Source organism: Montipora capricornis, chromosome 3 (assembly GCF_036669925.1).
Source record: "Montipora capricornis isolate CH-2021 chromosome 3, ASM3666992v2, whole genome shotgun sequence".
Classification (NCBI taxonomy): Eukaryota; Metazoa; Cnidaria; class Anthozoa; order Scleractinia; family Acroporidae; genus Montipora; species Montipora capricornis.
The window spans coordinates 60,006,293-60,024,979 of NC_090885.1; the positions used below are offsets into that span (position 1 = coordinate 60,006,293).

General features: G+C 40.4%; 1 protein-coding gene and 1 pseudogene across 1 annotated transcript in view; both read left to right on the forward strand.

Annotated features, from left to right (window-relative positions):
* The first annotated feature begins 1,478 nt into the window (after window positions 1–1,478).
* LOC138040671 (protein DD3-3-like) lies at window positions 1,479–15,220 on the forward strand (annotated as a pseudogene).
* A 2,554-nt stretch (window positions 15,221–17,774) lies between these two features.
* The window catches only part of LOC138040673 (uncharacterized), a 1,749-nt gene continuing 836 nt past the window's right edge, over window positions 17,775–18,687 (forward strand). Inside the window, exons 1-2 of the mRNA XM_068886354.1 lie at window positions 17,775–18,470; window positions 18,552–18,687. The exon at window positions 18,552–18,687 is cut by the window's right edge and continues 362 nt beyond it. Coding sequence (XP_068742455.1) covers window positions 17,775–18,470; window positions 18,552–18,687 — 832 coding nt within the window. The remainder of the gene's footprint in view (window positions 18,471–18,551) is intronic.

The following is an 18,687-nucleotide window of genomic DNA, read 5'->3' on the forward strand; positions in this document are numbered from 1 at the left end:
GTTTCATAAGCAGTCCCTCGATTAACTATGGATATGGCAACGATCAATATCGATTTTCCGACGTTTTACTTTCCGAAGTAATGCCGCAACGTATACGTTGAAATATTTTCGACTTTTCTTCGTACCGACGGGGTTGCCGTCGTCAGCATGTGTTATCGAGCCATTGCCCAGTGGAAGACTAAAGGCGCTATGTGTGTTGAAAATGAATGCGAAGAGACATCATAATTAACTCATCGATCAGCCAAGTTCACAGGTCCACTCGTATTAGCAAAGTAGCACGTCGAGAGATTGCTGTCATTGACGTGGACAGCGACAACTGAGTTCACGTGTGCAAGCTATTGCTCTTTTAGTTTGTTATCATTATTTTATCATTCTATTGGTTATATTGAATACCTCTATGGTATACTTGTGAGATATTTAAATGCAAAAGGCGCGTAAATGTAAAAGGCGGGATTAAGACCACGCGATAGCTGTGTTTACAAAGTTGAGAAATATCCAGATGTTTTCGGTGTCACCTTGTTGAAGTTGAACAGTGAAACATTCCTTTACGAAAAGAATCAAAAAAGAATTCATTCTTTCCTAGCTAAATGGCTATCCTATGGTAGTTCTTAGGCTTTTAACAACCTCGTAAAAAGTTGGTTTAGTCTGCCAATGATCACGCATTCTTTTTAGATAAAAATCAAACACAGTGTGTAATATGTGATTGCCTTTCGTAGTCGCCATATACATCGTAATGCCTTTCTTTCAGAATACTTATATTTAACGAAATATCTTGATCATTTATCACTTAATGAGACATAAATCTGAGATACGTCCAGGTTTGACCCTAATTAAATGCACGCAGATTTCAGTAAGCGTCACGAAGTGTCCCCTTGCTCTTCTAGCCAACTTCAATATCACTTGTGTCTCAGAATACAGACAATTTATATCACAAAGTGTCCCCCAAATGCTGCTCTTTTAGTGAAGATTAACTGCTGCATTTACCTAAAGCTAAAAATAACGCTAACCTTTACCATTACCTTAATATTGTTGAAAATAGGTTGCAAATGCTTACACTTAAAGGGACACTTTGTGTTGAATGTCAAAATTGGGCGTGCATCTAATTAGGGTCAAACCTGGACATAAGTGGTGATAAATCTAGGAATAATCGTTGATTATGAAGTGCGTTCGTTGAGAGAACTTTGGAGGCTGGAATGACTATTTTCGACGAACTGTTTAGTGGCCTCTTTACTCCAAACGTTCCATTTTTAAGCCACATTTCAGAAGCCTCATACTTTCGATAGACATTCTGAGAATGAGGCTTGCTCTTCGGTGTATCATGCAACTGAGAAAACCATAATACATGTTAAAAAACGTTCGTAAGTATCTGAGTTAATTTTCCTGTTCGGTACATGGTCAGACGGGAGGCTGTCCAATATCTCCCGAGTAAGGGCCAAGATTAAGGTTCGAAAGACGGTGACCAGGGATATTTGCTGATGATGCAGCCCTGGTCTCTTATTCAGAACAGCAGCTGCATGCAGGAACTTACGGACAGTTTTGCCCATGCCAGCCAAGATGTTTTCATGACTATCAACTTAAAGAAGATCAACGTATTAGGTCTTTGTCATTCTCCACCAACAAAGCTGTCGTTCTCCATACCAACTCATGAAAAACAAGGTCAATATGTCATCACACCCATATTCATTCAGCACGTAGCTAGGACACAAAGTCAATAGCTCTCACTTTTTAACGTAATGCTAGGATTTATCATTATGGCAAGACTGGCATTAATAGGATATGGGAATATCTTTAGCGGTTTGAGCGCCACGCAATATCATACGTCAAGATATGGGGATCCTTCGTAGCGCGCAACTTTGCTGGCCTTAGCCAAAACTTTCGGGCCCATTTATTTCCTGTACCGGCAAATGGCCCATTTCTGAACGCAATTACTGCCCATCAGTACCGCATTACGTCTCCATGGTTGCTCGGTTAGAGCAAAAGATATTTTATGCTGGCGAGATATATATACTAGACAAACCTTACTTCACGAAACAAACAGCATTCACAAATGACGGCCAATAAATTAATCCTTTGTCCTTGTGCTAATAAGACCAACTGGCCTCGTTTGCATGGACAGAATTTAAAGAAATGTTGCTTTAGAGCGAGGCTAGTTGGCGTCATTAGCACGAAGACAAAAGAATAATTGATTGGCTGCCATTCATAAATAGGGTATATGGATTTGGCAGTAAATGGTTGCCATGGAAATAGTATATTGCATTACTTGTTACAAAGATATATATGCATTCTAACTTGCTTGTCATAAGACTGCTTCTGTAACATTTTCCTCAAACAGATCAAGATGGTCATTATAGTTTGGGGCTGGCTGGCGATTTCTTTTATCGTGCCTTGCTTGTCAGACGTTTATCTACATGTCCCGCATGGATCCAACAATCGACTGAACGGAAATCTCGAAAACGTCAAGCAAGCTAACAGACTGTTTGATTCCCAGGTAAGATGATCGCGTCAATATATAGACATTACTACAATTATACTGATACTTTCATTTGTCACTTTTCAAGTTATCTTTGATTCACAATTCACGTTTTATCGGCTGTTGCAAGCAAGTATTGACTTTCCTTTGACTTAGCGGAGAAGGTATGCCACCAAAAGCAGAATTTCTTGTTTTCTTGCATTGACTCGTAGAATAACGGCAAAGCTGGCTATAACGTTGGAGACAGATTGGATAGCATTGCCGGAGTGGGCAATATTCCTGAGACAAGACAGCTGCCAATGGTAAGTCTCCTTTAAAAGCACCTGTTTCTCGTTTTACAGAACACCAACTTTGACACTTTTGTCAAGAACTCCAACTGGGCGGTTTACTTGGGACCTTTTTGTCTTGGCAAAAGGTCTTGGCAGCGGGACGGAATGTCAGCGAGTAGAGCAAACCCTAAATACTCCCCATTCCACTTTCCTAAAACAAAAAATCACGCTAAATGGTTTTAATTTTTTTCATAAACGGTTATTTTTTCTCATTTTTACGCCCAAGGGCCAACTTTTGTTGACGTTTTACGACTAACGGTTAACCCCATTGAAAGCCTCCTGTATGCATCCGAGGGATACAGACATCATCATCACCATCTTCATCAACAACATAAACTTGTATTCATCTAACAAAAACAAGCAAGCAATTAAGTGAAATAAACGATAGAGTAGAGGTTGAGTAACTGAGTCAGACTAAATTTATAGATGAAGCACTGTAAGATGTTAATAGTTGCGCTCACTTGCGGCACCCTTATATGTTCATATCTTTCGCTCAATTGCAAATTTTGGTATCACTTTGTTGCCCAGATATACAAGCATTATCATATAAAATTTGTGTATTAAATATCTGTTAGGAGTTCTATATGAGTGGAATTGATCCTGAAGTTAAAACAGAATTAGACATCATGTGGACCAACCAGCATGGGACTGGACCAGAGACAGATGACAAGGTGGAAAAGCAAATCATCTTACAGTACATGTGTCAACCGTTCCCTGTGGGAAGAGCGACCGTCAGTGTATATTCAGAGTTCGATTGGCATACTTTTCGTAACGGTCAATACTTCACACCTCAAGCCTTCTCAGAAACGAGCTCAGAAGATACTTTTATCAAACAAGACCGAGGACTTCACGAGCCACTCAATTACTATCGCTCGATGTATCGCCGGGAGAGAAACAAAGGTGAGATATCGATGTTGTCGGTCAAATCCGGGCTCAGGTTGGATCGGTTTGTACCTACAATCAGTGGAAAAAGTAGTTGGGACGCTAGTGTCAGAATGGGCCTGAAAACCTCTCAGACGTCAGAAACTAAGCATAACTATCGAAATACCACTGAAAACTTCAAAATAAGAGTCCCCCCTCCCCCCAATCAATGTTGAAATAGACAAGGAAATGCATGTTCACTATTGGCAACATTGTTCTCCGGGGGAGGGGGCAATTTTTCAAACTCAGTAAGAAAACCAACTTCAAATGGTGAGTGTCCCAAGACTTTTGCCACTGATTGTAGGTTAAATTGGTGATCCTTATTTAACCTAGGTTGAATATGCACTCTACCTAGTTTAATTAAAGCAACTATCAACCCGGTTTCCAAAAAGGTTTAAGAATATCTATACCTTCCCTCAAGTATGATTTTATCGGTTTCCATATTCATACACTAATCAATTCAGTCTTAACATTACAACATAGTAAGGGAAAAAAAACATGCTCGTCTTAACGCAGCTTTTTTCATTATGTACTTATTTATAAGTCAATTGATATCCATGTATAATAAACAAAACTAATCCTAACCTGACCCTAATTTTTCTCTAATAATAATATTGATAATAATAATACTAATATTAATAATAATAATAATAATAATAATAATAATAATAATAATAATAATAATTGTCGCGGCTAATCGCCGTCGCAAGTATAGCAACGACGCAGCTCAACAAGGTCGAACCGAAAGCATACAAAGGCGCCTCTGGCAGCCGCTATACGGTCCATGTGTGACCTTGGAGCACAGCTTACAGCCAGCTGGAATCAGCTGTATGTTGGTTTTTGCTGAGGGGGGAAAAAGGGAGAACCCGGCAAAAAACCCTCGAAGCAGAGAAGAGAACCAACACAAACTCAACCCACTTATGGCGTCGGGTCCGGGAATCGAACCCTGGCCACACTGGCGGGAAGCGAGCGCTCTCACCACTGCGCCATCCCTGCTTCCCAAAGGCTCCAAAAAAAATTAGTGCGTAGTCAACCTACTGTAGTTAAAATGAGGGTCACCCGTTTAACCTAGGTAAGAACGAGCCCGGATTTGACCGACAACATAGGCACTCTTTTTTATAGTTTTTTTAAAATCTAATTTAACCTACGAAACTGTTTTTAGAGAGCTGCTTGATTGGCTAGTTGGAATGACGTAATGAAGTTTTAAATATTGCGGCATTGGGAACGAGAACTTAAAATAGCTTTGCGAAACGAAAGATAGAATGATTTTAAAAAACTATGATGGGGCATGGGGATCCGTTCTCTTTCCTTATCCTCTCTTGTGGGCGATTTGCGCCTGAAATGTTTTAAACGTGTTTTTGTAATAGCTTAAAGTTGTTTGGTGTATTGTGTTGAACTACTAACTGAATTGTTCTTCAATCTATCAAGGAATAAGCAAACCACATTTTAAGGTTAAAGAAAGAAAGCGTCCGTAAGTATATCTATAGTAGCTAACAGGCAAGAAATGAGTCAAAATCAAACATTTTTTCATTCTCGGCAAACCGCAAATCTCAGAATGACGTTTGCCGTTTATCGTAAACGTGACATTCTCTGTAATGTCTCTTAGCCAATTAACACACAATTAACGTCTCCGTTCAGGACATAAATGTATAAATTAAAACATAACAAACCAAGAAGGACATGGGAATCCCCATTTCTGAAAACGTTCATGGATTCTCTGTAGGGTACCGGTTGTTATCTCGCGAAGATGAGCTTCCGCTGGTGAAATATATTTCTATATTCAACTCTACTACGAAAAGTATTCTCAGTTCTACTATTTTGGAATTTTCTGAACAAGGAGATTCTTCCTACCTCCCAAATTTCAACTTTTAAAATTGAAAATTAATTTTGTGCATCATTTGACTCGTGCAAGCCTTTCAAATATTAGTCTTTTGTCCAGCCAAACAATCCGAATCTCTCTCTCCTTTACAAACTCGTTTAAAAAAATTCTCTCTAGACGTAAATTTCTTCACATATTGTCATTGAGACTTTATGTGGCCCCTGCAGGATAATCTTTATTTTCGGAGCATGGTATAACAGCTGATTCACAACAACATTTAAGGCAATTACAACTGTACAGTAAGCATTGAAACATATTTCTCACTTAGTACGATCGCTCTGATTGGGCAATTTTACGATCCGAATTAGACGGCCCGCTTGAACCCATTGCGTGCTTCGCCTTCGATTTTATTGCCCAAAAATGTATATGCCCTAAATATCTTCCTAACCTGGTTTTCTCGGGCCGGCTTCTTTTCTTTTCTACATGTAGTTAAATTTATAGCCGGCCTTCTTCGCCCTGTTGCTATAAATTCTGTTACTGAGATTTTCATAATTCAGCGGAATCTCATCTTCAAGCGCCAACGGCCAAACTGCCAAGATCTAGAGTTGACGCTGAACCTACCAATCAGCATCTTTGCTTCCCGCGGTACATTCGAACTTGACTTCGCCAATAGAAAGCGATGGAATCTGCACTAATCCTTTTTACTAAAAACCTCTAAAAAGATGCCATAATGGTATTCGAGCTGCGAACTAAATAAAAATTCCAATTCACTTTCCGGAGGCGGAGTCGATCTTCCCTACTATGTTCAGAAATTTGATTGATGGAAGCCAAAACGCAGTTTGGCGCTTTGGCGCCTGAGAGAATTATGAAAATCGTAGTAAAAACCAAAACGCGAACTGTAACTCAAATTCATCAAATAGTGGATGAGTAGAGTGGGAACAATTCTCTTCTAACTAGTACTAACTCTTATGTAATGACGAGGAAAATCCACATCAACGGCGAGACAGGCAGTGTGGTCCAGTGGTTAGGGCGTTGGGTTTGCATGCGGCTGCTCCGCGGTTCGAATCCCGTTCTGGCCTCTGGTTTGGATTTGTTTCCGAATGTCCCGGATTCAACCCTACCACGCTTTGTAAATAGCCAAGTGGTTGCCTCCTGCCAGTTGGGGTTCTTAATAATGTTTGTGTTAAGTTTGAGTTGTTACTTTCACATTGTTAACAGTGGAGTGCCTGTAAACTAGCTTGAGAGGTAAGTGCACTTCCACCCGCTATAAACAAAGCATTTACATTTACATTTTTTACACAAGTATAGGATCATGAAATAGCCGAGAATACATTTGTACACAGATACGAAATGCAAATAAAATCTATGAATGAAATATTGTAGCCTGCGAACGTAGACGTATTTTTCGGGGAAGAGAAACGACCCCCAGAAATTCGTCTGCGTTCGCAGGCTGGAAATATTGAGGAACCTTAAACGTCCCTTAAATTAACGCTGTTCCAAAGATTGAAACGCTATTCAAAGATTGAACAAGATCGAAAATTGCGAGAAGTTAAGCCGCCAATTGTGAACCAACAGTGCCTTGTTTACAAATTTGAATGTGACCTGCGCGATGCAGGTTATGTTGGTTTCACACGCCGCCATCTGCACCAACGTGTTAAAGAACACAACAACTCTTCTTCATCAATTGGCAAACATTTTCGCCACAAACATTCTTAGGCTCCAAAAGATCTTACAAAGAATTTTAGTGTTTTAACGAAGTGCACGAACAAATTTCACTGCCCCGTCGATGAGATGTTTTATATTCATGAGTTGACCTACTCTCAATATGTAATCGTTTACACCTGCAAACATGTGATTCACAGGCAGACAAGGGTAATTAATTTAAAGAGTCAGTTAAGTAGATCCCTTGAGCCAACAGCGTATCACCCCCAGGAGGATCGCAAATGGATTCACAGTCCAAGTCGAGGAGAAATTGAGAGAAACTTATGGGAAACTCAACACTGGACAACTTCTGGGCTAAGGATAATAAGGATCAACTCAATGATGCACGACCGTAGTCAACTTAGCGGATGACAAGGAAGGATCCTAGAAGGATACAGGCTAATTTTAATTTTAGAGAGAGTGAAAATTAAAATTAAAATTAGCCTGTATCCTTCTAGGATCCTTCCTTGTCATCCGCTAAGTTGACTACGGTCGTGCATCATTGAGTTGATCCTTAGTTGGGTTTCAAGTGAAGTTATAGGCTCCCCTACTTTGTCACCTCGAAACCTCCTCCCATTTCACGGGAGGCCCACGCCTTAAACCACGTAAATCACCTCTTCGATGGCTGTGTTGCCAGCATGGTTGTCCTGGTGGTGTAGTGGTGATCAAACCCGACTAGTAATGGGGGGACGTGGGTTCAAATCCCGCTCAGGGCAAATTTTCTTTCACACATTTATTCAGTTATATATATATACAGTTTCAATTTTACCAATCACTTGATAATGACCGAAGTACGGTCGAAACGTCGTCTTTTACCGTTGGTTTTTATCGTTAAACGTTTTAAGAAACCCTTAATTATAAGATATTCCAAAGAACGCTGACTATCGAATTGATCATAATGGTTGGTCCTTTTAGTAGGAATGCAAAACGTTGATTTAAACTACAATCTTTTTTGTTTATATGTTATAGGTTTGTGTACCCCTGATCAAACCAATGCACGAAAAAAATTAGCAGGTGACAAAGCGATCTACACTCGACAAAATCCTGGTGGAGCAAGGAATGGACTGGAGGTGCCCGAGGAGCGTGATTACTATCCCTACTGGGGCCCCTCGCCTTGGAAGGACATCGCTATCTTGGTCAGCGACAAAAAGACAAACAAGCTGATGAAAGGTTATGTCAATAGCCCACATTACGGCGAAAAAAGGTGAGTGAGTAGTGAACTTCTAGACGAAGCTGATTGGAGCACCGTTGGCTCTGTAACCAATCTATTCACGAGTAGCACACATGTGATCTATTTACAGAAGTTGAATCCTCTTACATGGGCTGAATACATAAATGAGTAACTCGTATTGATCATCGGTTCAGACTTACTTCTAGTTTAAACGTCGAACTTTTTTTGCGCCGAATCAAATCATGAGAATTTCGACGTTTGAATCAAGTAAATTCGACGAATTTGATTTGGGTCGACCCAACTATTCAATTCGACCTGCTCAGTCGGATAAAGCGGCAAAGTGCGACTCTGGATGCAGAAGTCGAACTTCTCATGCGCCGAATCTAATACATAAATTCTTTTCATACTTCAAGGCTTGCGCTTTTTTATGACTATAATCTACTGTCCTCGTGTAATCTCTTGTAACGGAAACTGCTACTAAGAAGCTGTGGTGGGACACAAGACCGATGATCTCTAACCCTAATCCTTCTCTTCTTCCACTCCCCCTCCAACTAAATAATCCCCTTCATACGATGGGCCAATAAAGGTAGTGTTCTTGCACGTTGTTAATTATTCGGATAAATCATATGTAATTTTTTGTGCATTTATGTTCTTCATCAGACTTGTGTATTATGCCAAACAAACTGGCAGGGAATAAAGATTGTCCAAAGAAGCTTGGGAATCAACTAGCCGAGAAATGCGTAGCTCTTTACATTAACAAAACCGAGTGTACGGAAAAAGGTGGAAAGTGGACAAAGTTTGTCACAAATTACATTGAGAGAACCGCAGGCGTCTTGAGTACTTGTCATGGTCAAGGGAACATGAGGCTTAAGTATGGAAAGCCCTATCAACCGCATAAAGTGTCACAGGGAGCCGAGGAACTCGATCAGTATCTCCTTCTTCAAGAACCACCTGAGGTGCACTTTGCACCTTCTACTGTCGTTAATCACAACGGAATGAACATGGAAGGAAAATTTTCGTCGTTCAAGTGGAAAGTTCCGGCTTTCCCCAGTAACGTCACCCAGCGATGCGTATTACGTATTAGGTGAAAAATCGTTACTTGTATGTTTCTCAGTTTCCTCCCAATTTAGGAAACGTAGAGGATATTACATGACCGCGCGGGGATACTTCGGTCACTCGTGAGAGATACTTTCAGAACTCGAAGATAAAATTCGAATCTCCAAGCGGCCATGTAATGTTCTGTTTATTTTATAGATACTGATGGAATTTCGTCATAAAACACTACTTTCTAAAATTCATTTTGAAACAGCAAAATAGTGCAATTAAAGTGTGCGGGTGTGCCTGAGCGGGAAGATCTCTTGTATTTGGTGTAACCATGGCGACACCAATATCCTCACACATGAGAGATAAAAATAATATCTTCACTGCCCGCGATGAAAATATGATTCTTTAGTAAAAGAAAAAATCTGGTATTTCATCAGTATCTATATAATAAATGGTACTAAGGAAGCCATGCCCCAGGAGCCTATACAAAGAAAAGAAAGGAATTATATCTGTAAAAAATAAAAAATCCGTATCGAACAGATAGTGAAACAATATGACAGGCAAGTCAAAAAGACAAGCTAAGTGGAAAACGTTCTTCGCTGTCTTTAAAAGTTTACACAGACACGGACACTTCTTTTAATTAGTGGACGATTTCAGTTTATTAATTACGCATTAATTCAGTTAATTGGCCACAACATCGAAATTTTACAGGGGCACCCAACTAGAATATAGTTCAAAACCACTTAAACATAGCATTGTTAAACGTATTTTGGTATTTAAACGGTAGATAAAGGCATATTTTTATGCCCTAAAAATTTTTTATCTGTTCGGATTTCCTAGCTGAAAGTCTAGTGATCGGAAAACTATAGGAATCAAAACTTACCTTTCAGCCAGAAAAAAGGCTCCCGAAAATTGTAGGTGACCTTTTTAGGGTAAAAATCCGTTAAAAGTGGGCAATTATACCATTTTTTCAGATGTTCGAAAATCCTAGGAGAGGCAGGCAAGCAAGAATTTTTGCAACAAATGTTCCGAAGATCCTAGATCTCAAATCGTCTTCCGAACAGATATTTTCCGAAAATTGACGTCGGGTGCCCCTGATTTTAAACGTGGGAAGAGTAGAGAAATTAGTAGCAATATGAGCGATAGACTAAGGGAATAAGGAGAGAATGGAATTGCAATGGCATCCGGTAGGGTTGACTGTATCACCTTGAATTCATTGATTACCGTTAAATTTATATTATCTATGTAGGTACAACATCACGACTGATGACTTTCCACGTGAATTCACAGCCAAAGACAATGACAAGTAAGTCACTTTCAACCAAAGTTCAGTGAAATAAACCATTGAACAACTTAAAATGCACAAACAATCATCAAAATTTACATATCTTGCAGGGTTAAGAAAGACCCGAAAACAAAGGCTGTTGATGGAAACACTGACCTTCAGCTCGCTTTGGACACTACCCAGCTGGGTCGAACATTCCAGGACAGATCTCACGTATTCGTCATTAAATCACGGCATCATCTTAAAAAGGAATTCCAGCACCTTGATATTAAATATATTATCAGTATGGGAAAGAGAGGAAATATCGTGCAAGCTTATCCCGCCATGGAATATCGCTTCTTCCCTGAAGAAGTAACGGTGACAACAAATACAATCATATGTTTTGCGTGGTCTGGTAAGCTTGACTTCCTTGCACGTAAAAGTAGATAACAGCCCACCTCAGGTGAAAAGGGGCATGTCTTTGAAACTCACCATCGTATCCAATAAACTTTGAGATATGTATAAGCGTTTCGGAGTGTCTCCGAAATGAGACTTTATACGGGTAACCTAGCGTTAATTTACCACAGTCATACCAACAGATTGGGAAGTATATTGGCAAAAACACAAGCACATAAAATTAAAGGTCCACAGATGAAAAATGAATTAAAGAAACATCGCTTGTCGATTCGGTGTTTTTTCCCCCGCTATGGGAAAACAAAGGGAAAATATCAGTGTACATTAATTTTAGCCACAAGCGCCACAAGACGTGCAAGCATGGGTAACTATTTTTAATTATAACCCACCGATTAATTTTTGCGGGCTCTCATTGGATAAAACTGATCACGTGATACAAATCGCACGATAATTATCAGAGAATATCCGTCGTCCGATTTTATATCCGTCCTCTGATTTTATTTCTACGAAAGAAGATCAGGAAACGAGCAAACGTTCAAGCTAAACTTTTGATTAGTCATGAAAGACACAAAAATTCTTTTTGCAGGAGCCAGTGATGGAGAAATCACAAAGCTGGTTGTCAATGCAGGCAACAAGAAAAAGTCCACGTCACAAAATATGCTCTCAACGTCTGTGAATTTTGTGTAGGAACAAACTAAAGGTTATATACATTTTTTGTGACAGTCTATTTACCAAGCTACTAGCTACGGTATATAATTTTCATCCAATTTTTATCGTGGGGAAAAGAAAAGAGGTTCCAAAACACTCTTGAAAACATGGAGTCGTCGGGAACTGTACATATCCAGTGCGTTGAGGCGATTTTTTGTAGAAGCAAGAAATGTTGAAGGAAAGCCATACAGCCGCAATATACCATGAAAGGCATTCGTGTTGGGCTGGATAACTCCATTATCCTTCAACGTTCATAGTCCATGCAAGGCCGATGTTTCTCACTCCAACTTTCTTGCCTGTAATTCCAAAGGGCACCTAAAAACACTACGCATTTTTGCATGTGAAAGACTGTTAATTCGTCGGCTGTCCTCTTTTCGAACAATATAATTGCAAAAACATTTAGAAAAACTGTGTTTTCATTTACGTTTTCAAGCTTTCAATCTTTAAGGCGTTATAAAGAGTATACTTGACATGACAACTAGTCAACATTTCCTCCAATTACTGTGTAATATAAAATCGTCGAGCAAACCTATCAACATGCGTTTTTTGATTACGTCAACGGGAATCGAGCCATTCACATACGCGAAAACTGGCTTTTTTTCCCTTTTGGATCTAAGTGCGTTCTTCTTGAGAAATTAATCGCAGGGTTATAAAATAAATTAACCCCTTTCCGGCTCGCTGGTGCATCGGAGGATAATGCCCCCGGCTAACTGTTCATTTTTCAGACAATCTTTAAGCCTTGGGCATTATCCTCCGCAAGGGGTTTATTTACTAATTATTAAAAACTGGATCATTTGATAATGCAATTCGAGAGTTTTGATTGGCTAAGCCATCATGGGTTATGAGCCATTATACCATGATCTACAAACACGGCAAGCATACGCTCGTGGAATAATTGCTCGTGCTCGTGGAATAATTGTTAATTATTATTTCGTGGTGCGTACTCAACTTATATCCTGCGATAAACGCAATTTTGTGTGTCGCGGAGACAAATAGTAGCTATACCTCAAGTAATATCTACATGTTCCAGCACTCGGCAAATTCCTTTTTGACTTATGGCTGTTTCTGCCTAGGTGGCCTCATACACTTTATATTATAAGCCTTTTTAGGACACCACTGCCAAGCCGGCACTTATGCTGAAGAGAATAGAACAGCCACAACCCCGGGGGCTTCATCTCCTTCTCTTCTCGTATATTGTTGGGGTTTTTAACGTCCCACCGTGGAACTTATTAGCCTCCTTCGCGACCTAAAAACGGCTGCGGTGAGGCCAGGAACTTATGAACATGGAAGATATTTGTGAGACGGGGCCTACGGTTTAAGGTCGTCATCCGAGGAGACTAGAAAGTCCAACCATTTGCAGATAAAATTGCAAAGGCAGCACTTTCTCCTCAGTTATTCGGCCGGAATTCGAACCCGGGACCTCCCGCATATATGCATGACAGCCCGATGCTCGACCAACTACTGATCCACATGTGTGCGGTTAACTTTAACTTTTATTTTGTACTACAGCAGAGAATATTCTAAAATTCGTAGTGGTTTGATTACCTAAGAGATTAATTATAACATGCGCATTCTAAAGCCAACAATCTCGTCTGCAAGACTTGACATCAACTTACACGATTCTTGTATTTTTAACTTAATCTTTTCCTTTCTTTTAGGTTCAAACAACAACCCGGCAAACCACGCTGGCGAAGGAAAAGCCCGTAAGTATCTCTACATGACATTTTCAGTCGAGCCCTGCTAACTCAAACAAAATCCGATTTCCCTTGCGTTTGAACCCATTATTTTAGTCATTTACAATTAGCTAACTCGACATCGGTTTACTAGAACTGCCCGTTAAGTAGAACTAATTTTACATTCCCTTCCACTGGTAATTCGAACTACGCAAAGAGGTCAGTCGGTAAACGTCAAATGGTCAGAACATAGCTGAACGATATGTCCCAATATATTTAATCGCGATTGATACGGAAGCCGACGAAAGGCCAATAAACTTCTGTTGTCCCAAAAGCACGAAATTTTAAAAAAAGACACTTTGCAACAAGATTTCTGAGATCGAATGAAAGAAAGAGTGGTCCTCTCTGGTTCATCCTCGACGTATTAGTATGCGACCCTATACTAAAAAGATAAATCGAGTCCCGTGAGTGACCAAAAATTTGGGTTGTCTTTTTCTTTAGTATGTTTATTTCAAGTCCCAAAATCACTGCCTTAAATTGGTGATAATCCCCATACTTTACAATGGTACGCTGGTTAGGCTCAATTTTCTCCACTCTCTCGAGTCCGGTCTTCATTCAGGAGGGTGGGCTCCTTTCCCGAAACAGCGGTTGGTAATCACGAGCCCATACGATGGTCGCATAAAGATGGTTCAAATGGCAACATGAAATTGTGAGGAAATGTCCAAACTCAACTTGTGTCCCTCTAAAATTACTTCTGCACCTAATTTTCTTCGCGCGGCAAGAATACGGGAAAACATGTCTTTGGAAACTTTTCCCTGGCATACATAAAAGTCGGATCGGAGTCCTTACCTTTGGGCAAAGTAATTTAACTTGCTGTGACCGAGATGCCCAAAAAGCCTCTATGTTTTACACTTATTTCTCTCCTGTCATTTTAATTTCAGAAACGGATCGCACCAATATCTGCTGGATAAAGGAAGGATGCAGCTCTCTCAAACCAGCGACTTGTCAAAAAATCCCTCTTGAGGTCATTGATCAAAGGACTAGATTTGACGAGGACTCGCTGAATCTTTATCTGAACAAGGGATGTTACCAGGGTCCACGATTACAGGCTCAGCTTGATAACGCCCCAGCCTCCTGTAACCCGCCCTGTTTCCGCATCACGAAGCCTGGAGAGTACTGTTATATCGGCACGCGCAATAACAACTTCTCCAATCGACGCCACATTGGTAAAATCACTGTCACCGCCGAGACCTCGGCTGCGCCTTCTGCAAAAAGACATTTTCACTCTGGTTTCAAGTTTAACTAAGGCGTCATTGACGGAAAAATGAATATGACTGCAGTATATCTTACTCAACCAGTACTGAGTAGAATGAAAGGTTCTCTAAAAAAAGTTAGACGGCTTCCAAAACCATTGTCTGCCGGTATTATCCTGCTTATCTTCCATGTTGTGTTTTCCGGTTAGGACTTCAAATAATCACTTAAGTGATCAGTGCGAAAGCAAGAACTTCATTTTTTTTTCTGCCGATTATTTTCTCTAATTATTTTTTTCGTTAGATGAAGCTTGGCTCTTTGTATTTGTAGTGCTGTAATGACGATTATTAGAAACACTCTGTTAGAGTACTTCGTTTGAATTTTCGGTGTCCTTCCGCAAAATTTGAAAAATCTCTTTTCTGTATCAGTAAGATTTAATAAAAGAGACCGTCACCAAACCGGGCTAAGAAACATATGAATAAAGGTGGTAGTTTCTAAAGAAACTGTGGTGCTGCGTCGGTGGGGAAGTAGTACACAAAATTTTGGTTTGATCAACGGAGTTGATAATGTAAATTGACCACCGTACGGTGGTCAATTTACATTATCAACTCCGTTGATCAAACCAAATGTTTGGGCTAAGAAACAGACACCGTACCAGCCTCGACTGAAAAGAGCCAGAAAAAGAGTGAAAGAGAGCCAGTGTTTGAGACTTACTTCTACCCACTTCCCAGGCATCGTCTTGTTACCTTTTTCTAGTATGTCCCTGAACCTCAGTTTAAATGGTTGAAAAAATGGCGCTTTATGATTTTTTGAATTTTTTTTGAAATAACAATCAACTCGTACTCCTTGAATAGTTCTTTCAGAGTATTTTCTAAAGTCACCACAGTAGTGATGCAGGTACACCCAACGACCAATTTGTTGTAAAATGTATTATTATACCCCAGTTAATGAAAATAAATGTTATTAAGGCATTTTCAGGTGTTTTTCAGTGTTGCTGGGAAAACATTATCTGTTCCTTTTTCACAGCAAGACACACAAGAAATTTCCCAGCCAGCTAGATAAAATTGGTTGGTTTCCCAGCCAGCTGATCAAATTTATTTCCCAGCCAGGAATTCCGTGCGCTCTCAAATCCCTCGACCCAAAACGACCGAACAAAAGCGACAAAACCGGGACAAAACAGGTTTTTTTTTCCGCAAGCGCAATCACTCTGACCAGCCGTCGTATGTTTGTGACTACTCTCTGGGAGAGGGAAGGGGTTCTTTTTTTTTTTTAGTCGTCCTCAGTCTTCAGAGTCTCTACAGCCAGCTGGGGTTGAAATGCTAGGAAAAGTCAGCAATTCCCAGGCAAAACCTCTATCAATAACAAAATTTCCCAGCCAGCTCATCGAAACACCTGTATTTTTGCCAGCCAGCAAGATTCCTCTGGGAAACAGATAATGTGAGGAACAGATTCGTTGTGTGCCCCTGTAGTGATGAACAATGCGCAAAATTGGACAGGGATTTTTTATCGTGAACCGCTCATGCGCCGACCGAGGAAATGGAAGACTAGTTTCCAGTCCATCCTCAGTGGCAGAGATTCGATAAAAGCAGGCTCCACCAAACTTTCGAAAAGGATGTGAATTGCCTCAACCTATTACCAAGTGATAAATTGCATGACTTAAGCATACTTTAATAACACCACTACTAAGGGAAAAAATTATGATCTAGAGTCGAATCGTGCTGAGGGAATCGTTTAATTTGAGTTTTATGCAAAGGAAAAAAAGAAAAGAGGCAAAAAAGAGAAAGACGTTGGCCAGCATTGTGAATTTCACAAATGTTGAAGTGTGGAACTCATTGTAACATGGGCTCTTGGGAGCTTGGTCATTCTTGGACTGGTCAATTTCTATCTGTCTCAAAAAGCAGCAAGAGTAAACCCCGCCCCTCTTCAACGAGGCTCACCAACTGACTTCGACTATTGTCGGCCTATTAAGGCATTGTCCTGTGTTTTGAATTTCTTGCATTGTTCCTTTTACACAAACTTATCTCGCCAGGTTGGTCTTACAGAACAGCATCAAATCCGCCTACGCCAAGTTTGCTATAACAACTGTAGTGACCGTAGTGCTAGCTTTGCTCAGGGAAATAGATTCATGAAAGTTTGCAATTAATAATGCCCTCAAAACTGTTTGCTTTTTTTCTTGACCTGTGAAAAGCATTTGATGTCATTGAGCACCATATCTCGCCAAATTTGAAGCTTGTGAGGTAAAAGAGAAAGCCACATTCTGGTGCTTTTAAAAATCATTACACTTATAAGGTGTGTAATTATTACACACTTTCTGTGTTTCCTTACACACATTGGTGTGTTTGCGTAAACCGTATAATAAAACAGTGAAGAGGTATGTCACCACTACACACCTTGGTATGTTAGGGAACTCAGGTGTGTTATAAAAACACAACTTATTTTAGAGTGCATTATGGGTATTGCATGATGCAGTATTCCATAATGCATTATTCAATACCACCCCAAATATCTGAAAACAAAAAAAGTAATAAATAATAATTGAGGAATTCTGCTTTTAGGCTTGCCTTAATGTGTATGTGTAACATTTTGCGCTTTTTGGGGGTAGTTCAAACGGCATCACCCTGATTTGCATAACTGAATACGTCACCAACATGTTGCGGAGCTTTAGCCATTATTGTTGATCATTATATTGGGCTGTACGCGGGATGCCAATCGCAAAAAATAGTCCGAAGCTGATATATAATAATATTCAAGTTTGGACAAACTGAGTTTGGACAGAGTAAAACTGTTGTCGCTGCACATATGCAGGAGATAATTAACTTGCCAATGACCAGAGGATCAAATTACGAAAGGGTGCGCGAACTTTATGAGAAGTTGAGCAAGAATTTTGACCCGTTACAAACTTTGGGGGAGGGAGAGATGCTCAAGGGGTTCGTCCTGTCAACCTTAAACAAACTCCCCCAAGTGAAACCCGATCTAGTGAGGACGGACGAGGGGTGGTAAGATTGGAGCATGGAAAGGTTGATCGATTCTATCCAAAAATGGCTGAAGCGCAACAAGGCCGAAGACAATTATAAAGATCAAACGGATACAAAAAGAAAGGAACGCCATTACTTTAGCCAGAAAGACCCCCACTGCCTGTTCTGTAACCAAAACCACTGGGGAGATTCGTGCCCAACATTCGACACAATCGCGAAACGGAGGGAATTCTTTGCAGCAAAACGACTATGTTACAATTGCGCCCGCTCAGGACACACTGGGAAAGAATGTCGTAGCAGGGGGTGCTATAAGTGTAAGAGCAAACACCACACCAGCTTATGTGATAAGTCTAAGGGGAATGAGACACAAGATCACAATGCCACTTTAAGCGGATACACGCCATCTGGCGAGGAAAAATCCCTACCCGGCATAGTACCGCTGAAAATCCGGGGAACTACGTTTTGGGCGTATCTAGACACGGGGTCGGGGAGGAACTTTATCTCCAAGGAAGCAGCTAAATTGTTGAAGCTAAATCCAATACGTCACGAGACGCGCTACATTGTAACGGTCAACGGGACAAAGAAACAGTCGATGCCAATCTATAACGTGACAATCAACTCAATTGACAATAAGGCAAGCGAGAAAATAGAGATTACTGGGAGCAAACTTGCAGATTTCACAACTATCAAGAGACCCACGCTGACAGAACTGACAGAGAAATTCCAACATGTACAGGGAAAGATGTTCTACAGAACCGCAAGCGAAGAGTATCCAATTCATGTAATACTCGGGGATGCTACTTACTGCTAGATCAGGACGGAACATGTATACAAAGGCCAACCGGAGGATCCAATCGTTGAAGGAACCAAATTTGGTTGGATTGTTCATGGTGGTAAAGAATATGCAGACAGCAAATGCATGTACGTGAGAGAGACTGACGAGTATG